Source organism: Galeopterus variegatus, unplaced genomic scaffold (genome assembly GCF_000696425.1).
Source record: "Galeopterus variegatus unplaced genomic scaffold, G_variegatus-3.0.2 Scaffold4468, whole genome shotgun sequence".
Lineage (NCBI taxonomy): Eukaryota > Metazoa > Chordata > Mammalia > Dermoptera > Cynocephalidae > Galeopterus > Galeopterus variegatus.
Window position 1 is genome coordinate 5,432 of NW_007730579.1, and position 23,178 is coordinate 28,609.

Here is a 23,178-nt window from a genome sequence, read left to right on the forward strand (position 1 = left end):
TTTCAGGCTATAAACATGTTCTAGTCCTCGACATATTATTAAAACAATGTTTCCCTTCAAATCTGCACCCTCTCTTTATTTCCCCCTTCCATGCCATGCAGCCAAGTCTCATTTTGGTGGAAGTCTATACACCTTTCTCAACATTTTCTTGTCTATACTCTTCAATATACTATTTCTGTCCCCAACATTCAACTAAACCAGTTGTTACTAAGATTGTTAATTATCTTCTAATTTGTGATTAATGCTCAGCTTAATCCTCAGTAAAATGTGGTGTTGTAAGAAGTATGTGAGATAATACTTGGCTCAGTAGGAGGCACACAGCAAATACTCAATATTTGTTGATTTTCCCTATAATATCTGTCTCTTCCCTCTTTCCTATCAATTCCCACCACTTTCTTACTTCCTGTCCTCATTCAGTCTAGATAGGCAAATGCAGTAGATTCCCAAATGGTCTCCTTCTCACCATCAGACTCGACCAGAATCTATCCTCCTTCCTAAGTCAAAATGATCTTTCTCGATCATGTGACTTGCTACTTAAGCCCATTCATTAGTTTCCTTTATCTGTAAAAGTTCCCCACCTTGCAGCTTCACTCCCCACAACTGAAGCACGTGTGGTAAAAGGATGATTTGAGTAAAGTGGGAAAAGCACAGGAGAACAACTCTGACTAGTCAGTTTTTCCGAGGATGGATTCAGTGGGCACGAACCAGAAGATGGTGCACAGTCACTGCATGTGTTTTATCAAACTCTAGTATTGGAGCTGAGGCCTCAGGAATTGGAAGTACAAAGGAGAAAGGCTGTATTTTCAGAGAATGGTTAGGAATTAAAACTCACCTACAGGATTTAAAACTTACCTCTAGATTCTTCCTGGGCAAATAAAAACATAAGAATTGGATTTAGGATAACACAACTTTTCAAATTCTGATATCTTCATTTTCTTTAGACAACTTTTATAAATATGGTCATATTTTTTGGTGAACTACAGGTGCTTTTCGGTGGTAATTAAGGAGTGCAGGACCCCCCCCCTTTTTTTTTTTTTTTTTTTTTTAAAAAGATGACCGGTAAGGGGATCTTAACCCTCGGCTTGGTGTTGTCAGCACCACACTCAGCCAGTGAGCGAACCGGCCATCCCTATATGGGATCCGAACCCGTGGCCTTGGTGTTATCAGCACCGCACTCTACCGAGTGAGCCACAGGCCAGCCCAGGAACCCCTTTTTTGTGAAAAAATTTAACATCTGTATAATTAGAACAACCATAGAGAAAATTCTTAGCATAATCATCAGCTATAGTATGGGGCCTATAAGTGTTTTTCTCTCTGGTTAGCTTTTCCCCAGCAGAATAAACCTTAAGTCACCTCATGTCACTTTGTATGGCTATTGTGAGGTGATTACATGATGGATTCTCACTTTGTCACTGCAGGTGCTACTTGGGTCACACACATGAAATATATAATTTGCCTGTGATCTTTTTGTTACTAAACCTGAGTCCAGCTGCCCCAGACAAAAACCCTGGGTTGGCTTAGCAAAATCTGCTACCCTAGGGTATTCAGCTCCTGGCTGAGGCTTACCAAAATCTTGTTACTGACCTCAAATCTGGCTGCCTGCCCCAGACAAAAACAAATGACCCAAAAGTCCAATGTTGGTGAAAGGTAGTCAGCTTTATTCAGGACAGGTAAACTGCTAACCTGAAGGAGATGTTAGGCTAACCCATTTCCCTGGTAATCGTGAAGGAGATGGCCAAACTAAAACCATCTCAAAGACTCAGACTTACTGAGGGGGTTTTAAAGAGGGGATTGAGGAAATGGAATGTGGGAAATAAAAAGCAGGAGGGAGGGTGATGTATAAGGATCCAGGTGCAAAATCTCACAGAGGTTTCATCTGTCTTCTATTCTCCTCCTTGATGTTATCTTAAGGTCTTGAAGGATTCTTGTTTGTTTCAGGGTGGAATCAGCATAGCTTTATTGATGTCTTCCTTGGTTTGTCAGGGTCTAGATAGTTCATGTCTCATGGCAACTCTGTAGCTCCACGCTGACTGAAAAACAGCTTTACATTTATGTAAATAATGTCATCTTGCCCCATAACCAAAGTTCAAAATATCAAATAACCATTGAAAAAGAGGGAACTCAGAGAAATGCATGCTAAGAAAAAAATGGTGTCCTTTTTTTCTTTTTCTTTTCTAAAGCCCATGCAGATACCATCGTCGCTTCAGTCCTGCTCACTCCAACATTTTCAGGTAAGGCTTTCTCATGATATTGCTATCTACCTCCCTGAAATCTCTTATTAGCTGAATGCTTTCTGTAGCAGATGATTGTGTGCTCAATGAAATATCCCCTCAGTCTCTGATTTCAGCCACAGCTGAGGTGGACAATTCCATGTTCACTGGCAGCTTCCCATCTCAAGGACTTATCACCTATTTTCTTTTCTGCCTTAGCTTTTCTCTTCAGACACAGATGATCACACATGGACCCAGAAGTGTTTAGGGAAGGTGCTGACATAAAAGAGAAGTTTCGTGAGTTTTTAAACAAGTATTAAGGGTAACTTAAAGTGACTCGCCTTTCATAGCAAACATCTGATTTCCATCTAGTAAGGAAATCAAAGGGATTTTTAAATAAAAAGAACAACAAAATTATATAATAATATACAAATATATAATGTATATAAATATGTAATGTTTATAAATATATAATATTCATAATATCATGTGATATGCATATTATATATTAATTATTCAATATATATAACACATATAAAATGCAAAATAATTGGTATTAGTCAGGGTTCCAGCAGGCAAAACATGGGGGTCAAAACAGGGATCTTCAGAAGGCAGACACTTAGACAAGAGTACACTGGAGTCAATGGGAAGTGACACTTATGAAAGGAAAACAGAGAGGACTGGCCCATAGCTCGCTTGGGAGAGTGTGGTGCTGGTAACACCAAGGCCACAGGTTCGGATCCCTATATAGGGATGGTGCTGACAACACCAAGTCAAGGGTTAAGATCCCCTTACCAGTCATCTTAAAAAAATAAATAAAAATGAAAGGAAAACAGAGGACTCAAGTGTGGTTAAGGCAGATCTGATAAAATCTCTGCCTACCCAACGGTAAGCTGTGTGACAAAGACTGCTTATTAGATGAGTTCCAAATGTGTGGGAAATGACCAGGCTCTTGACCACTAGCCTGCTCAGTCACTGGCTGGGAGATGCTTTAAGAAAGTGATGGCTAGGTTGAAAGCATAGGTGGACCCTGATGAAGCTCACCACTGGAGGATTTTGGATAACCACACTCCTCACAGTCGGGCAGTGAGTTCTTTCTTGAAGAGAGACCTCTGTGTCAGCCAAGGGATGATTTAAGAAAGTTTAATAAAGAAACTATTTTCAAAGTTGTGAGCAGGGTTATGGGAAAAAACAGTGAAGGACGCTGGGCCTAGCAATAGCCATTATTCCCCCATATTTAGAAGAGGCAAGAGAAGGGCAAACTCCAAAGAGAGCAGTAAGTATAGGAGAGAGCTGTCCAATGGGAGCTGTGGCTTTCATTAGAGAAATGCAGCCACTGCCTACTTTTTGTAGGGAAGGAGCCAGGCAAAATAAATAATTTGTTCTCATTTTCCTTCCACCCCCAGATTTCCTGCTGATGCCTCCCATCAGCCAACAAGAAGCCAGAGGGTAAAGAAACTTGGCTGATATAATGCAGAGGTCAGCCTTCTAGGACACAGAGCAGGTTGCAAAAGGCAGAGGATGAATCTGAGGGGCAAATAAAGATGCTCCAGCAGGGCGGGTAAGGTAGTGGCAGTGAAGGTGGGATAAAAAGGTAGCTCAGAGATTGTGAGTCAGTTCTGAGACTTGTTCTCAACTAGTCTGGATAATATAATCTCAACAGAGTGTGGTCCATTTATCATTTTTGACAGCTGAACTTTTTCTAGAATTGAAATTATTAGACCTAATAAATAAACAAAAAAAATTCACACCTAGATATTGAAATGGAATTGCATGATATATACATTTTTTATTTTTATTTCTAATTTTTTTAGAGATGACCAATAAAGGGATCTTAACCTTTGACTTGGTGTTGTCAGCACCACGCTCTCCCAAGTGAGCTAACTGGCCATCCCTATAGAGAGATCCAAACCCATGGCCTTGATGTTGTTAGCACCACACTCTCCCAAGTGAGCCACGGGCCGGCCTTAATATATACATTTTTAAAAATAAAGCAAATCTTAAAAGCTACCAGAGAGAAAACAAAGATAGTATACAGTGGAAAGTCAATTAAAATGGCAATAGTAACTTTAATAGTATCTTGAATGCTGAGAGAAAATACTTTCAACTCTGAGTTTTACGACAGCAAAATCAGCATTCAAAAGCAAGGAAGATTAATGGTCAGCAGACGACAACAACAACAACAAAACAAACAAGCTAAAAAAAAAAAAAGCAAGAAAGAGATAAAGGCGCTTTCAAATACATAAATATATAAATTATCCAGAGATTTTTCATCTCACAAATTCTCATCCAAAAAAAAAAAAAGGCCATTTCAACAAGAAGAAAACTGAATCCACAGAACAGTATTAAAGGCAAGAAGAAGGGACGAAGGGACGGCAAAGAAATTAGTAAAATAAATAAATATGTTTCTAAACATTAATGTAGATAAGACATCTACACCCTTATTTGTATTGATAAACATTTTAAAATGGCCTTTTCCTACCACCAATAACCTTTTATATGTATGAGGGTACCTCAAAAAGTTCATGGTAGGATTCACCTTTTCTTTTTTTTTATTTGGCAACTAGCCAGTAAGGGGACCCAAACCCTTGTTCTTGGTAGTGCCTGGCACATAGCACCTTCTCATAAATATGTGACGGATGGCAGAATATTCCAGTCCAAAATATGCCATTTTGGCATAAGGATTATTTTGAGCTAAAGGGGTTTAAAAATAAATAAAAAACAGCAGATACAAGAAGGGTGTTCCAACCTCCCCTTTTCTTCCTAAAAGAAGGAGCTAAAAATTCCAAATGCAACATGCTTTCTTTTTTTTTTTTTTTTTTGTAAAAGATGACCGGTAAGGGGATCTTAACCCTTGACTTGGTGTTGTCAGCACCAAGCTCATCCAGTGAGCAAACCGGCCATCCCTATATGGGATCCGAACCCTTGGCCTTGGTGTTATCAGCACCACACTCTCCCAAGGGAGCCATGGGCCGGCCCCTAAACCTATAAAATATTAAACACATTTGGTTTTATTTTAATGTAATCTGAAATTACTGAAATAAATTAATTATAGCAATATATGTTAGATACCATAAAATTGCCTGTCCTGGCAGAACTACTGAAACCTAATTGCTATTCTTCTGAAGCAGTGATCATTCGATGATTAGCTAAAGGGTGTTACGTGGACCACAGGACTATTAGTTTAAAAACAAAATTGACTAGTATGCTTATAAATAAGCAGATTCCTCTAATAGACTTTCCCCCCATAAAAATTCTTTCCAGATCCAAGATCAGTGATTTTTTTTTTTTTTTTTTGCAGGCTTACATTAAATGGAACTTCAAAATAATGGTGGATATTAACTAAAACGTAATGTAGTCTAAAGTATTTTGTTATATGATTGTGGTCTCAGGGAAGTTTTGTAAGTTTTCTTTTGCCTTTCTTAGAAAAGCATATGTCAGTTCTGGAATGAGTATTATATTTTATCTTTTTATGATGTTTACTTTTTTTGATTAAAGCAAAAAATAAAATAAAATAAAAAGTAATAAAATGTGCCTTAGAGAGTACACCTCTTGAGTATGAAAACAAATCATGCATGGATTTAAAAAACAATATAAAAAATAAAGATGGGAGAAAATATGCCTGGGGAATGTTTACCAAGAGAGTGCAAGTATGGCAATATTAATAACAAACAAAATAGAATTTGAAGCTAAAAATATTAGAGACAGAGGACACTGTAAGGACTTTTAGTTCAACGTGGAAATTGAGATATTCTGGAAAGCCCTCCTGAAGCAAAACAACTAAGGACTAAAGAAACTACAACACACTAGCACACAGTTGCCCAGCTAATAAAAAAAAAAAAAACAAGGACAATTCCCTGAAATCCCCCAGAACAATAAAAACCTGGGAGCTGAAACTAGGGTGATAAACATACCAGCTTGGGTTCTCTGATGCAAGTATCACTATCAAGATTATGAGCTTTGGGAATTAATGTCCACCCCTTAGGAAGAGACTTTTAGATTCTTAAACAAAACTAAAGACATCTAAGGTAACTTTGAAAAGGGTAGCCTATAGAAGAAAAAAGAAAAGAAAAGAAAAAAAATCTAGCAAAGTTTTCTAGGAATAAAACTTGTTCGTCTCTACAGGGCTCTGAGGAGGAAGGCAGAGGAAATCTGCCCCAAGGTTTTTACCCAAGGCATTAATATAGAGTCTGAGTTTTTCAATGAAAGCAGCCTGAAATGAAAGTGACGTAGGGTCATGGCTCCCCCTAGTGCCTTAGGAAGACAAACATAAACCCCTTCCGGAGGAAAGCATTTGGAACCCAAGTAGAGCTACACAGATGGTTTATTTATTAAGCAATTATTTATTGAGCACCTATTATGTGCCAGACACTCTATCAGGAACTTGAGATGTCCAAATATATGATTATAATAAATGTCACCAAATCAAAGAGAAAAATAAGACAATATGGAGAGTCAGGCTTCCAAGTCTTCAATGTACCACTCACTACCCCCCAAAGAATTTCAGATATTGAAGATATCAAACAGAAACTATAGCATAACTGTTTGCCAAAAGTTTAAAGAAATAAAAAATGGAATAATAAAACAATCAACAAGGGCAATCAAAACCAGGCACATTTGAAAAAGAACAAAACAGAAGTTCTAGAAATGAAAAAGAGCTATACCTCATAATGATGAAATAAAAATGCACTAAGATATAACATTCAAGACCTTGTATGTTCTCCTACCAGTCAGCCACCAAAGCAAGCAAACAAACAATAAAAAAAGACCTTGTATACACCTGACTACAGAACCACTAACTATGTAGGGCAATAACTGGCAGAATTAAAAGAATTTCAAATTTACAACTCTAGGGTAACCTTTCAATATACTACCCTTAGAAACTCATTTCACAAGCAAAAAAAAATCACTTATGAGGGCCGGCCCGGTGGCGCACTGCTGTAGTGCGCCACTTGGGAAGCGCGGCGGCGCTCCCACCGAGGGTTCGGATCCCACATACAGACCGGTTCCCACTCACTGGCTGAGCGAGGTGCGGGAGCAGCACCGAGGGTTGCGATCCCGTTGCCGGTCCCCGGTCCTGTACGGGGGCAACACTGAGGGTTGCGATCCGTTGCCGGACACAGAAAAAGACAAAAAAAAAAAAAATCACTTATGGTTATAGAAGATTTATATAACACAATGAACAAACTTTATCTATGATTCCTGCATTTAACACATGGAGAAAATCCAACTTTTTTCAAAGCGCACATTGAGCAGTTTCAAAAATTCAACACCAACTTTTAAAAAAGTCACAATAGATACCAAAGAATCAATTTTATACACATAGGACTCTTTTATCAAAATCTAATTAAAGAGCACTAGAAAGCTTTTTTTTTTTTTTTTTAAAGTAAAAATAAAGCAGTCTCCCCATATGCTTAGAAACTAAAGATTATGCTCCTAAACACTATGGATTAGACAGGAAATCATAAGAGAAATTATGTAATATTCTGAAATAAACATGAATGAAAATAACATATGTGAAAATTGTAGAATGTACCTGAAGTGGTACTAAAAGGAAAATATATAATATTAAATACATATATTAAGAAACAAGAAATACTGAAAATATATAAACTTGGATTTCAACAAAAGAAGCTAAAAAAGAACAAAAGAATAAATCGAAATTAAGTAGAGAAATTTTTCTTTTTTTCCTTTTTGTCTTTTTTCGTGACTGGCAACAGATCACAACCCTCAGTGTCGCGCCCGTACCGGACCGGGACCGGCAATGGGATCGCAACCCTTGGTGTTGCCCCCGCACCTCACTCAGCCAGTGAGCGGCCAGTCTGTATGTGGGATACGAACCCTCGGCGGGAGCGCCGCCGCACTCCCAAGCGGCGCACTGTAGCAGTGCGCCACCGGGCCGGCCCGAAAGAGAAATTTTAAAAGAATAAAAATCAATTAAATAGAAAAACTGGAGATGATCCATAAATCAAAAGCTGTTCTTTGGGAAAAAAAGGAGAGAGAGAGAGAGAGAGAGAGAGAGAGAGACAGAGACAGAGAGACAGAGAGAGAGTGTGTGTGTGTGTGTGTGTGTGTGTGTGTGTGTGTGTGTGTGTGTGTGTGTGTGTGTGTTGGGGCAGGGGAGGGAAGAGTATATGGGAATACAGAAGAGAAAGTAACTACCAAAAGAAAGACATAAAGAACTATAAAAGAATGCTGTGGATAATTTTTACAAAAAATTGAATTTAGCGGAAAAGAATGATTCCTTTCTCCCCCGCCAAAATTAATAGACAAGTGGAATGAACAAATTATGATTAAGGAAATAGGATAGGCAGTTTTAAAAAAAACCTCTCCAATGCCTTTCAACACAAATGATGCCAAACATAGGTGGATTTTACAAGTCTTAGTGAATTTTAAGGAATTGATAATCCCTGTTTTACATAATGTTTCAATAATAAGAATAAAAATAGCTCTCTTACTCATTTTTTCTTTTGAAATTGTATAACCTTATTATCCAAGCTGAAGAAGAACAATACAAAAGAAAAAAGAAAAAGGAAGGAAGGAAGAAAGAGAGGAAGGAAGACAGGCAGGCAGGAAGGTACAAGAAAACGAAAATTATATTCTTTTCTCTTGTCAACATTCATTTTTTAAAAAGCCTTATTTGAAACCCAAGAAAATGAAAACCAAGAGACCATATTATTAAAAAAAAATATATAGTATGCATATAGGGTTTATTCCAAGAATAGAAGAAAAGTTTAGCATTATAAATCTGTCAGTGTAAGAGATTAGTAGAGAAAAACTATGTAGTTATCTGCATGGATGCTGAGAAAGCCTATTTGATTGTATATAATACTCTTTCATCATAAACATTTCAACAGACTAGAATGAGAAAAGAACATCATAAGAAGTAGATAGAGTGAGCATAACACTTATGGTGCAATTTTGGAAGGATTTCCACAGCATTGGAAGCAAGACCAGAGTGCTGTGGCATTACTCCTATTCTACAAGGCATCTCAGGACCTGGCCAATACCATGAAGCAAGGACAGGAGGTACAAGGGGTAAGGATTCAACAAGAAAAAAAACCCTTATTTTTATTATTTGAAAATAATATAATTGTCACTGTAAAAGTCTGCAAGAATCTGTAAACAATTAGATCTAATAAGAACTCAACAGAGTTGGCAGGTCTAAAGGTACCATATAAAAATTTACGGTCTTTCTATACCTCAGCAATTACCTATCTGAAATTGAGATAGAAAAGCCAGACATTCACAACAGTACAACAGATTTTAAGGATTCAAGATCCAATAATAAATATTCCACATCTATATGAATAAAATTATGAAACATTGAAGGACACAAAACAAGATCCACTTAAATAGACAAGTACAGTATATACTGTTCTATGTTTATGTCTTGTGATAGCTCGACATGCTAAAATGTTCATACATTTCAAAATAACCTAAAATTCAATGTTATGCCAAACAAACCCTGATGGATATTTGGTAGAGCACTATAAAATTCGTATCAATGAACAGAAATAGTCAACAAGATTCTCAAAAAGAAAAGAAAGAAGAAAGAGAGAGAGTGGTGGGCCTTGACTTAGTATATATGAAGACATATAAACCTACAGTAATTAAAACAGTGTGGCATTGGTCCAGGTGTAGACAGAAGGTAAGCAGAACAGAGTCAGGCATTTTTGCTGTTTCCTGGGAGCCTCTTTTCTGATATTTTGTAATTGCCTATAGATAACTATTCACTGGATGCTTTGAATCTTTGAGGCTCAACTTCTGTGTCTTTGTGTATAAAGGGGGAGAGTGTGAACATGTTAAAATATTTTTCTGATCCTAAGTTCAACTCACACTGTGGGCAGAAGGAACCTGGCTGACTCATCATGTTGGTGAGTACTTTCAATACAAAGAATGAGGTCTTTGTCCACATAGACGGTGTTGGGGGTGGAGAAATAAGGTAAGAGAAGCATCCCTGTAGATGGGTGACGTGGGTAGTAAAGAGGGTGTGCTATGTGTAAAATGGGGAGAGGAGTTCCTATGCAGCACTCTTGGGGGGTGGGAGGGCGGGGACAGAAGTCGTAATCTCACTGATTTTGTGAAAAGCAAGATTTTGTTTTTACCTGTTATTTAGATTATTTCCTTAAATATACCAAAAGATAATATCTTTAGTGTAACCTGCCTGGGTCCGAATGCTCTCTTCCATTTATTAAGTGTATGACATTGGGCAAATTATTTTAAGCTTCACTTAGTATACTCGTAGGTAAAATTGGGATAACGACAGTGCACAGGCGCGTTATTAGGATTAAATCAGTTAACATCTGCAAAGCACTCAGGAATATGTCTAGGTGTTTGCTTAAAAAGTTAAATAATAACTCTGAAGGGTCTAAGGGTTGTCAGCTACGTGCACCCATAGCTGCATTCTTTCTAGGGCCCTCGGCATTTTTGCCTTCGTGGGCCCCTTCCTCTATAACAATAGTAACAACATTAAGATTATGTAAAGATTAATATATATCTTAGAACGTTTTCTTCGACCTGAAAGTTCATTTTTTCTTCTAATTTTAGAAGAAATTAAAATAATTTCGTGAGCCTCTACAAGTACTGTGTGTCACAGGCACTGTGCCTACGGCGCCTGAAGGATGTCGGCCCTGCGAGCACTTGATGGTGGAATTTAAAAATATATACAGTTATTCGATTAGGAAATAGTAATTATCCACACACATACATATACACACTTACACTGAATACTCACACAAAGTGCTCAACAAACGTGAGAACAATAAAGGTGGTGCAAGCACGTTGTCCTTGGAGTTATAAGGAGTCTTCGGCCACTGGAGACAAGGGGAAGTGGCAGCTCCCCAAGAAGGAAGCAGAGACGCTGGCAGATTGAAGCCGGAATTTTCTTCCAGCTTTCTCTCTCCCCCTCTTCCTGTCGGTTTCGGCCGTCAGAAAGTCAGGAGAGGGGCAAAAACACTAAGAGAGTTGCTGCCCCGCTTTTCGGTCTTCAAACTTCTTGTCCCTCTGTTTTTATCTACAAATGAATCGTTCAGACTCTCCGGGCATCCGGTAGACGGCCAAAAAGAGGGCCCAGTTCTCGGGTTCTGGGAACCACCAGGGGGCAGCCGCGGGCAACCTCCCGCGCGCGGACGACGGGCTGACGTAAACGAACGCACTACCCTATGGGGGAGGCTGAGTGGCGTACTATGGCGCCGGCGTAACGTAAGGCTCTGTCGTCAGAGCGTGGAGGGCGTGGCAGGACGACCCTATGAGAAAGCAGGCGTGGGGGGGCGTGGCAGGATAGCCCTATGAGAGCGACGGCGGGGCGGGGCGGAGTGGGATGGTCCCATGAGGGAACCGGCGTGGGCGCGAGGCGGGCTCCTAGTTCATTTCCACCCCTGGGTAGCCGCACCGGGAGGTCGGTGTCTGCCATTTCTCAGGACTTCTCACCTGAAGTTTAAACCTTTGCGATTTTTTCGGTTGTGGCTATTTGGTAGCGTTTCAGGTCGATTTCACGTCTTTAAAACAAAGTTCAACAAATGTGGTCCCTGGACCAGCAAGCAGTAGGAATGCAAATTATCAGGTCCTACTGCAGATCTAATGAATCAAACTATGAAGGTGGCGCCTACCAATCTGTGTTTTTAAAAATTCTTCATGTTATTTTGGGACACACCTAAGTTTAAGACTATTTCAAAGTATGTGTTTCCCTTAATTTACATACAGGAGGTGACCTTTCAAATGTCAGCTTAGCTAAACTAAGCTGTTTACCTTCAGGATCATTACCAGAGCCAAAACAGTACTTAACGCTTTAGCCACTCAGATCTTGATGCAAAATTATGTGAAGGTATATAGTGTTAGGGTTAGATGGACAGATAGACGTCTGGAAAGGGGAGACCTTAGGAGAAAGATTTGAGTCAACAATGAATGCAGAATTCCAATGCTTTACAGATTTTATTAATGATAACATTTCATTTACAGACTTTGCCATCCTCTCATTCAGACTTATCCTTGCAAAGGTAGTCTATGGTAAATAGTGGATTCCCAGTAAGTAGGCCTGTAACAGAATTACATTCCGTTTTTATCACTCAAACAAAAAATAAAGTGAAAAAGCTAAAACAACTTGTTTAGTCTCTTCCACTCAGGTAATGATCTCCTTTTGATGAATCAATGTGCAGCAAAACAGGATGGGTTGGATTTGGATATACACACTAGTCAATCATTCTCAGGCAAATCAGTTTTCATGCTTCGTAACTGCTATGTACAGACTCATATTTTCAGTTACTTTATGAATTCATTTCTTCTCTGCATTCATCTCTATCCCTTGATTGAAGAAATAAAAAGGGTTTGTTAGATGCCATTTTGTCATCAGCATTAATATTTGCTATACAAAGAAAGAAAGTTCTTTTTACATGTGCTTGTATAATGTACTATCAGGAATCTCTGCTCCAGGGTTACCTACACTTTAGTCGTTATTTGCATTAACAGATAATGGCTCAAATCATACTTAGTCAAGAATAGCCCTGAATAATATGCTCATTGTCCCAAATCCCTGAAAACTATCCTTGGGTGGGATTCAAACAGTTTAGTTTTTGACCTGAAGAGATTTGGCCACCCTGATTTTCATTTTAACTCAGTGAAAAGGAAAACATAATAACTGCTAACAATTGCTAAGTGGTTGCTAAATGTTTATCATTCTTTTGAGCTTTACATGAATTATCTCACTTAATCCTTAAAAAAACTCTAAGAAGTGGTTTTTTTTTTCCCTTTTTTTTTTTTTTTTTTTTTTTAAAGACGGCCGAGAGCTGGCCCGTGGCTTACTTGGGAGAGTGTGGTGCTGATAACACAAAGGCCATGGGTTCAGATCCCTATATAGGGATGGCCCATTAGCTCACTTCAGAGAGCATGGTGCTGACAACGCCAAGTCAAGGGTTAAGATCCCCTTACCGGTCATCTTATAAAAAAATAAAAAAATAAAAAATAAAATAAAAAAGATGACCGGTAAGGGGATCTTAGCCCTTGACTTGGCGTTGTCAGCACTACGCTCTCCCAAGTAAACCACAGGCCAGCCCAATCTTGTCTTTACATATGAGAAAAGTGAGACCCATTTCTGAGTCACTCATTCAATTGATCCATTGTGACAGCTTAGTCCTGGTCTCTACCCCTGTTGTTATGGAATAATGTATACTTTAATTAATTATGTCATGGTGCAAGTACTTTTTGAGAGTCTACTGTATGTCCAAACAGCCTTAGGCATTAAGGAGTCAGCAGCAAAAAGACTAAGTCCTTGTCCTTATGGGCTTTAAAGTCTGGAGGGTGGAAAGGGGAGGCAAACAATAAACAAACAGATATATTTATGTTAATTAGAACTACTCATAATGAAGAATAATGAATAGAGCAAGTTAAGAATGGGAATAGATCCTTGTTAGTGTAGTGGTGAGGGGAAGAAAGAATGGGAATAGAATCACCAGAAGGTAGGACAGAAGCATGTAATAGATTTGCCCTCAGAGCCTCCAAAAAGAACCAACTCTGTTGGCTTCCAGAACTGTGAGACAATAAATTTCTGTTGTTTAAAAAAAATATTTAAAAAGAGTGTGAACAGAAGAGTGCCATTTTACATCTTCTTGTCAGAGAAAGCCTCCCAGTTTTTTGTTTTGTTGATATTTTAATCAGTTCACTCAACCCAAAACCCAAGAAATGTGTGAAGTATTTCAATTATTATGCAACAGGTATTATACCCAGCTGAGACAGCAAATATACGAGAAAGTCTGTCTACCCATCTCCCTTTTTTTTCTCTCTCTCTGCCTTACTCGTCCCACATTCTCCTGTACAACTTCTTTTTGGACTCTAAGCTCTTTCCTTCTCTTTTATAGTAGCAGTTTGCTTCTTCCATTCCTTTTCTGAGTCCTTCTCAACTTCTCTCACCTTTTTTTTTCCCCAACGCTTCTCCCTCTTTCCTAAAAAATAACCACAATTTGGCTGTGATATTTATAAAATATTGTTTTGTATTTATGAAGTACAGATTAACATTTATTGTCCAACTGTTAAACAAAATTCTAAAACACAATATCTCTGCTTTTCTACAACTTCCATTCACTGTCCATGCTAACAAATTTCATGATTTATGGAAGGAAGAACCACTCAAGTTCCGCTGCTTATGTGAAGAAAAGGAGGTCTTTTAATTCTGTTTAACACTGAATGCTCATGCTACCAAAATAAGATTCGAGAACTCCAAACTTTCCCTTAAGTTGATCTCTGCTTCTCCTGAATCTTCTTTTTCTACAGCCAGGATTTAGAGGGGAGTCGGAAGCGTAAATCAAGGTTGTTCATCTGAATAAAGTAAAAAAATCAATGAGAAATCACCTTACAATTTCTGGATCAATCTAAATATCCAAAACAAAGTGACAGATCATAATAACCAAATACTTGTAGAACTCACATTATGGTCAATAATAGATATTTAATTAAAAATTGCAAAATTATAGTTTTTCTTATGACTAAGTGTGTAGTAAAGAATTAACCTTACTCAAATAGCAGTCTAATCTTTGCCTTTTGTCTAGGAGCTGATCTCTAGGCCCTTGGAATATCGTGGCTTATAAAAGCATTTTTTTTTCCCAGGGAGCCTTGAGCTATGCCAGAAAGTTTAACAATGTAATATATGTTGTGGGCTTCAGGTCATGTCATATCTGCTCTATCTCTGAAGATCAGCCATATGAGCGGTCAATCATGTCTACGTGATTAAGGCCCAGTAAAGAGTCTGGACACCAAGGCTTGTGTGAGTTTTCCTGGCTGTCAATACTCCACATCTATTGCATAGTCATACATCACTGCCAGAAGGTATCAACATGTTTGCAACCCTGCTAGATTCTGCTCCAGTTGTCTCTTCCCATAGCTGATGTTAATACGTATCCCTTTGCTGTAATAAACTGTAACTTTGAGTATAATAGCTTTTAGTGAGTTCTGTGAGTCCTTCTCAAATATGTGAGTAGTTCTGAAGACCCACTGAACTCTACAGTTGAAAACAGATGTAAGGACAGTCTTATGGACAACTGCTCCTTAATTTCTCAGTATGTCACAATGATATTAATACTCCCATATTTTATTACTCAAAGATTGGGACGAATATTTTTGCCTTAATTTAATGAGTTTGGTAGTCCTCATCTAAGCCCAAGTCCATTCACTCCCCTGCAGATTTCCAAAGTATAAGAAACTTTTTTAGGCCTTAGCGAAAGGCAAAGGAAAATGAAAGTAAGTCGTTGTAAGCCTCTTTGACTAAGGGCTCAGGAAGTCAAGGACCACCTTATCTCTTTGTATCTCTAGTGCTCAAGACAGTGACTAGCTCAAAGATATTCAGTGACTATCTCTTGGATAGAGATTTAAAAATAAACACTCTGAAGAATAACCATGCTAAAATTTACTAGGAAATTTTGACATACTTCAATTATCCTTCATGACTAAATTATTCTACTTGATTTCTTCTCCTTTTATCTCCCTCTGTTAACTCTTTTTTTTTTTTTTTTAAAGATGACCAGTAAGGGGATCTTAACCCTTGACTTGGTGTTGTCAGCACCACACTCAGCCAGTGAGCAAACCGGCCATCCCTATATGGGATCCGAACCTGGGGCCTTGGTGTTATCAGCACCACACTCTACCGAGCACCACACTCAGCCAGTGAGCAAACCGGCCATCCCTATGTGGGATCCGAACCCGGGGCCTTGGTGTTACCACCACTGCACTCTCCTGAGTGAGCCACGGGCCGGCCCTCCCTCTGTTAACTCTTAATCTGATACCTTATACTTTAGACATTGCATTTTTTTCACTGTTAGTTAATTATCAATCTTAAGTTCTGTATATTAAACAAATATTAAATTAGCTTTAAATTCTTGTCCAGTTTTAAATTTTGATTTGTTTTGCCATATTATTATTTTCTCATATTTGCCTACTCCACAGTATTTTCTGTGATTTTAATTTTTTTTTTTTTTTTTTTTTTTTTTTTTTTTTTTTTTTTTCCCTTCAAAACAGCCAAATCTATTTGCTGGACATTCCAACAATCATGCACCAGAGATTTGCTTTACATATTGCAGCTTATGACTTCTCAGATGAATTAATGCAATACATTCAATACTTTAAAAAAGTACCTTCTGTGCTGGGTTAATATTTTATGTACACTGCACAGTCAATATTTTTTCCTTTTACAGTCTCAGAGAAAAGCTTATCAGGGAATCACGTGGGGATTTTTTTTTTTTTTTTTTTTTAAAGATGACGGGTAACGGGATCTTAACCCTTGACTTGGTGTTGTCAGCACCACGCTCTCCCAAGTGAGCTAACCAGCCATTGCTATATAGGGATCCGAACTCATAGCTTTGGTGTTTTCAGCACTACACTCTCCCAAGTGAGCCACAGGCCGGCCCTCACATGGAGAATTTAATGGCCTTTGTGTGGATAGTGGTCAATTCCAGTTTAAGTTGTCAGAACTCTTAAAGGTCTACTATTTATCAGGTTATCAGATCCAGGTGATTTTACAGTTGATGCCTGCCTAATCTTTAAAGCACAAATACTTTTTGTATTCAAGTATTTTCAACATAAAAAAATTATGACAGTTTTAAAATATGTCCACAAATTCTTTTCATATCTTTACCTCAAAAGGTAGAGGCTAATTCCCCTTCTGAGTATGTGTCAGATTTAAGTGACTTGCTTGTGATAAATAGAATGTGGCAGGAGTAATATTGTTTGACTTTTGAAACTTGGTCACAAAAGGCATTGTGGCTTCTTCCTTTCACTCTTGCTTTCTCTCTCTGATTTCTCTTTCTGGGGAATAACAGCTGCCATGTTTTGAAGATAATCAATTAGCCCTCTGGAGAGGACTATGTGGTTAAGGAACAGAGGCCTGCAGACAATAGCCGGCTTGAACTTGCCAGGCATGTGAGCGTGCCATCTTGGAAGAGGATCCTCCAGCTGTTGTCAAAGCTTCAGATGACTGCAGCTATTCGTACTTACAGACATCTTGATTTCAACCTCAGAAAAGCCCCTGAGAGATAATTGGAGGGATAATTGGGTGGGGGACATGGAGTATAATCACAATTTGTAGTAATGGACATGCTGCCAGTTATGGTTATGGCCATCACATCTTAGGCACAAGTGGTGACAATTTGCTTTGTACTCCATGAATATTCATAACCAATAAAATTGGGGGGAAAAAAAAAGCCCCTGAGCTATAATCTCCCTAAATCACTCTCAGATTCCTAACCCACAAAAACTAAATGAGATATCAAATGCTCATTGATTTAAACTGCTCGATTTTGGGATCATTTGTTACATAGCAATATATAACTCCTAGAGATGGAGAGCCCCACAATTAAGTTTATGAAGGTACCATAATGTTAATGGCAAAATCTGATAAAGGTAAACCCAAAAGAGAAAAATCATAGAATGATTTTTGCTCTCTCTCTCTTGCTTCCTCTTGCCATGTGATCTGCTTGTACTGGATGGCTGCTTGCAGCTTTCCGCCATGAATAGAAGCAGCCTGAGTCCTGTGCCAGATGAAGCTGTCCCAGAATCATAAGGCAAATAAATCTCTGTTCTTTATAAATTTTTAAAAAAAAGATTTTTATGTATGAATAGAAAAAATGGAAAAAATAGGAATAAATCCATGTAAAATATTGACAAAATTTATCCACCATTATTTAAGATAATAATATAACATGACCAAATATTTGGCTGTGGAATGCAAGTATAGATCAACATTAAGAAATTTATCTATACTTCATCATAACAAGTTAAAGGAGGAAAAGCACATAATTTCCTCAGATGCCAAAAAGTGATTGAATAAAATTCTAAAATCTTTCCAATAAAAAATTTTTAAAACAGGGTTAGAAGGAAACTACATCAATGTAATAAAGACTACACATACAAACACACAAAAGCAAATATAAATCATGAACTACCAAAGCCATTTCTTTGACAAGGAGGAAAAGGACGATACCTGCAAGCATGTCTAATATGCCATATTACTTATTATTTTAGCTAACACAATATGATAAGCAACTAACAGAAATAGTTAATGGAAAGAATATCATTTTTATTTGCTATGATAATAATAATATGCAATGAAAATCAAGATAGTCCATTAAATAATGATTAGAATTAACAAAATTTGGTAAAATTAGCTACACACAAAATACATGTAAGTAATGAATTGCCCAATTATCCTCCCACACCCAGAATTTCCATCTATCAATATGCAACAGACAGCACATTCTTATGAAAATCAGCATTAGACTTGTAAGAATTTGTAGAGCGTAATTCAGTATCACACAGTGACCTCTCTTTTGTGTGGGATCATTTTTCACTCCACTTGAATTATTTTTAATTATATGAGTAATCCATCAATTCTAGCCATGACCTTTTAAATCTCACTTCTGCATTGTTCTCCCTGGTTGTCCTTCTGGTACTATGATTTGATGTATGTCAAATCACATCATTTTACTACATCCAGGTCTTTTAAACTCACTTTTACATTTTTCTTTCTGCATTTTGGATAATTTCTTAAGATCTGGTTATATAGTTCATTAAATTTCCTCTGCTGTTAAACCCATCTATAAGATTTTAATTGTTACAATTATATATGTATATTTATTTTCTAGAATTATGATGCTTTTTCAAATCTGTGTGGTCATTCTTTGTATTTGCTTAGTCCATCAATATATTTTGAAGTCTTTTTAAAAAAAAAAAAAATGAAAACCCCACAAAAACATTAAAGTTAGTCATTTGAAGTCTGTACCTGTTAATTCCCTCTTTTTACTTTTTGTTCCCATTGTCTGCTGCTCTTGTTCTTGGTCTTACTTCCTTGTTTTGTGGTGTGTTTGGTTAGTTTTGATTATGAAGCTATTCTTTTTTTTTTTTTTTTTTTTTTTTTTTTTTGGTATTTTACCTGTGCGGATTTGTTAAGATGTAAAATAAATTTTGTTCTTCCAGAGATGATATGTTTCTGCTTTTACCAGGTCTCAGGGGCACAAAACCAGCCTGGGATATCCCTAAACTAAATTCTCAGCTTGGGTGTTTTGAATCTGTAGTATGAATGCCAGGAACAAGTAAGAGCCAAGAAGACTTATAGTACAAAACTTAGTGGCAGACTCTACCCTGCTCAGCACCAAGATTCAGAACTGCCTTTCTTTGCAATCATCTGTGGTGTTTTTTGAGTGCGTGAGTGTGTATGTTTTTATTTGTAGTTCATCTTTCCCTGAGGAAGTAGCGTTTGGTCTGATGTCTCAGCTTCATCGGTAAAGATTTCTTATCAGGCTCCACAGCATGTTCAGGGTCCATATAACACCCTAAAAACCAAAGCTCAGGTTTGGGTGAAAGACAGCTACTGTAATCTTGGAGTTTCACACTGGGCATGTGCCTGGGCCTGAGTTCCTTACTTTCTTATCTGCTCCTTGCCTTTAAGAATTAAAAAAATACTATGCAGGCTTTTAGTTGTCCATTCAGGAACTAAACCTGCCATATTGTGAAAAATCTATTTTCATAATCCATGAACCCATGTTTGTTTGTGAGGGCGTGAGGACAGTAGTATTTCTAAATTCATTGTTCCCTGAGCCAATAACAACCTCTACCTAAAGTCTCCATTACAATCAGTACTCACTCCAAGATCATCCTCATCTACCTCACAATTTTCTCGTGGAAATCTGAACCACTGTTTCCTTTCCTCCTCGCCATTCCATTCCAGCTCCCCCGTCTCTTCTGGATTTATTTTCCCCATAAACAACAATTTCCCGGCAGCGGTTTGAAACCTTTCACGCCATCCTGCCTTGTGCAGCTGAGGTCACATCCTGCCAGAAGGGGTTTTCCTTCCCTTTCTACCACCTCCTGTCCTCGTTAGCACTCAAAGCCATCAGGAAAAGGGTGAACTATACTGAAAAAAGGGGGCTTCAATGCTGACAGAACTATTGCCTATCCACAGTTAGACACCTTAACGGATTGACTACTCGGCTTCTCCGCTTTTATCCAAAGGACTTCTTTCTGGCGCTGGCCTGTACGTCCAGAGAACTTTTAAGCTGAATGCTGCCAAAAGACTACAAACAAAACTTTCTGAGGAATTAAGTATAGTAACTGACAGGACTTGAAGGTGTCTCAAAGACTGCTTGTTTCCCTTTCTCCTCCCTCGGCGCCTTTTAGATAAAACAGGACCCGCCTCTTCCGCCCCTACTCGTCTGCTCAAAAGCATCAAACAGGAATGGGCTCAATTGCAAAGCAAGCAAACCAGTAAAACCTTTCGAATATTTCTCTGAAAACTCACATCGTCTTCAGCCTTGTTTCAGTAGCAACAGTCTAGATGGTAATTTTTTTTTTTTTTTTTAAGGAAAAAAGAAAAGCTCTGAGCAGAACGAAATTTGCCAGAGTATGCTCTTTCCTGCTCCGCGCGAGCAGTCATCCCCGAGTGTCAGATCAACTTCACGATCGACCTGGAGACCTACACACGGAAACGGAGCTGTACATTTAAAACTACATTTTTAGTTCATTGTAGTTACGATTTACTTATGGTGCAAAATGAGTTAATGATTCTATAAGACGTACGTGCCCACAGTGAGAGCCCAATATCTGATAGCTGTTACTATTTCCTGGTGGGTTTTTTTTTTTTTTTTTTTTTTTTGGAGGACTGGTAAAACTCTATAAATTGATAACATAGCTTTCAGTTTAGTATGAGAAGGCTGGCCGGTTTGCCCCGTTGTTTAGAGCGTGGTGCTGATAACACCAAGGTCCAGAGTTCAACCCCTCTACCGGCTAGCAACCGAAAAAGGAAAATAAATTTGGTACAAAATGTAAGTGTCCTTGGAATGAAAGGAGTACAACTCATTTATTGAAAGCATGCGTGGCTCTTAAAAGAGCCTTTGGGATTAGGTGTAAAGACGCTTACTTGACAAATTTACTTGGAGCTGGTGTACTTGGTGACGGCCTTGGTGCCCTCGGACACGGCGTGCTTGGCCAGCTCCCCGGGCAGCAGCAGGCGCACGGCCGTCTGGATCTCCCTGGACGTGATGGTCGAGCGCTTGTTGTAATGCGCCAGCCGCGACGCCTCCCCCGCGATGCGCTCGAAGATGTCGTTCACGAAGGAGTTCATGATGCCCATGGCCTTGGACGAGATGCCGGTGTCGGGGTGGACCTGCTTCAGCACCTTGTACACGTACACGGAGTAGCTCTCCTTGCGGCTGCGCTTGCGCTTCTTGCCGTCCTTCTTCTGCGCCTTGGTCACCGCCTTCTTGGAGCCCTTCTTCGGAGCAGGAGCAGACTTGGTAGGCTCAGGCATCGTTGCGCTAAAAATGATACACTACGTCAGACACTTGGGGAAATAATCACCGTGAGAGAGCCCACACTCATTTATAGATACGGTATTCAAATGAAGTTAATAAGATTTCGTTTCTGATTGGGTTAATTTAGTGTGTCGTCACAAATGCGAAGATACACGACCTTGATGGTCTATCTTTTCATTGGCTAGTTTGTTACTTTACTTTAAACCAATCAGAAAGCCCAGTCTAGGCTACCAGAAGCTACTATAAATACGCCTTTTCAAGGCTAAGTGCTGTGTGTGTTGCACAGAGCACGCAATTGTAAGACAGTAGATTTAGGTTGGTGTGTTGATCTACCTATTCTCACGCAATCCCGCGGAAGAGAAGCGCATTATCCCGCTCCTCCCTTCAGCTAACGTTTCACAGGAACCTCAGCAATATGCTGGGCTGCTTTCTCCCTTCCCTGTCCAGAAGTTCTGGGATCATGTCCCCAAGTATCCACGAGCTAATAAAACCCAGAAGTGGCACATTAAAGAGCTAAGTCTTTCCTGTACAGGGTTTTAATTACAAAGTTGGCCAATAACCGAAGAACGGCCCCGGGGAAACTTTCCAAACACCTAAATCAGGGTGCACGATATACTGCGGACAGTTCTGGAAACAAGACATTAAAAGAAATGCTACTTTACTTTCTCTGCCCATAGAAGCGCCTTGGCTACACCCCACGCATATTCTATTACTGAAGCCCACTCCCTCCCCCTCCCGGGAGGCCCGCCCCTCCGTCGCGTTTTCCGCCGAGCCACGCCCCCTCAGTGTGCAACAGCTCTTTTTACTGAGATCGGTGGGTGGCTCTGAAAAGAGCCTTTGGGTTGTCGAACTTCTAAGCAGTTGGCCAAAGGAGCTTCCTATTTCTTCTTGGCTGCCGCCTTCTTTGGCTTGGCTGCCTTGGGCTTGGCGGCCTTTGGCTTAGCCGCCTTGGGCTTCACCGCTTTGGCCTTCGCTGGGCTCTTGGGCGCCTTCTTCGGCTTGGCTGCTTTCGCCTTTTTCGGGCTTTTCGCTTTTTTGGCTCCTGCAGCTGCGGCGGGCTTCTTGGCCTTCTTTGGGGTCTTCTTGGCGCTCTTTTTAGGAGTGGCCGCCCCTGTCGCCTTTTTGGCCTTCTTTGCCGCTCCTGCGGGCTTCTTGGCCTTAGCTGCGCCTGCTTTTTTAGTTCTAGGCTTGGCTTCCCCGGAAGCCGCCTTCTTATTGAGCTTGAAAGAACCGGAGGCACCGGTGCCCTTGGTCTGCACCAGGGTGCCTTTGCTCACCAGGCTCTTGAGGCCAAGCTTGATGCGACTGTTGTTTTTCTCCACGTCGTAGCCAGCAGCTGCTAACGCTTTCTTCAGCGCGGCCAGGGATACCCCACTGCGCTCCTTAGAGGCAGCGACAGCCTTGGTGATGAGCTCGGACACCGGGGGACCAGACGCTTTGCGCTTCGCAGCACCTGCGGACTTACGAGCCTTCTTCTTGACGGGTGCCTTCTCGGCAGGTGCCGGAGCAGCGGGCGCGGCGGGCGCTGTCTCGGACATACTGAAGGCGGATTTGGGGAGAGCAATTCGAGCCGGAAGCTGAGGCACTGGCCGGGACTCGGGCCGCGGCGCTGCGCCCGCCCGTTTATATAGGGCGGAGCTGCGCCGTGATTGGTGCGCTGTCCAGCCCGCCTCGCTGGCAGC

At 39.7% G+C, this 23,178-nt stretch overlaps 2 protein-coding genes and 1 long non-coding RNA gene across 4 annotated transcripts; all 3 read right to left on the bottom strand.

The window, feature by feature from the left end:
• Positions 1-1,635: 1,635 nt before the first annotated feature.
• LOC103603135 lies at positions 1,636-11,294 on the bottom strand. The gene is made up of 2 exons (XR_551582.1): positions 10,948-11,294; positions 1,636-2,030 (listed from the first exon to the last, which is right to left on the bottom strand). It is a non-coding gene; the product is annotated as an uncharacterized LOC103603135 (long non-coding RNA).
• An 825-nt stretch (positions 11,295-12,119) lies between these two features.
• LOC103603140 (histone H2B type 1-M) lies at positions 12,120-21,555 on the bottom strand. Of its 2 annotated transcripts, none has more exons than XM_008587618.1 (2): positions 21,103-21,555; positions 12,120-12,512 (listed from the first exon to the last, which is right to left on the bottom strand). In XM_008587618.1, exon 1 carries the CDS (start codon positions 21,490-21,492, stop codon positions 21,112-21,114), a length of 381 nt encoding a protein of 126 aa, XP_008585840.1. In that variant the 5' UTR covers positions 21,493-21,555; the 3' UTR covers positions 12,120-12,512; positions 21,103-21,111. The 2 variants fall into 2 exon arrangements, with proteins under 2 accessions (XP_008585840.1, XP_008585839.1); XM_008587617.1 differs by lacking the exon at positions 12,120-12,512 and adding an exon at positions 13,975-14,519.
• Positions 21,556-22,317: 762 nt separating this feature from the next.
• Positions 22,318-23,088, bottom strand: LOC103603139 (histone H1.4). The gene has a single exon (XM_008587616.1). The coding sequence runs from the start codon at positions 23,032-23,034 to the stop codon at positions 22,375-22,377; it is 660 nt and encodes a 219-aa protein (XP_008585838.1). The 5' UTR covers positions 23,035-23,088; the 3' UTR covers positions 22,318-22,374.
• Positions 23,089-23,178: the final 90 nt, after the last annotated feature.

Coding starts and splice junctions, on each gene's coding strand:
- LOC103603140 (XM_008587618.1), bottom strand. CDS start 21,492: ATGCCTGAGCCTACCAAGTCTGCTCCTGCTCCGAAGAAGGGCTCCAAG.
- LOC103603139 (XM_008587616.1), bottom strand. CDS start 23,034: ATGTCCGAGACAGCGCCCGCCGCGCCCGCTGCTCCGGCACCTGCCGAG.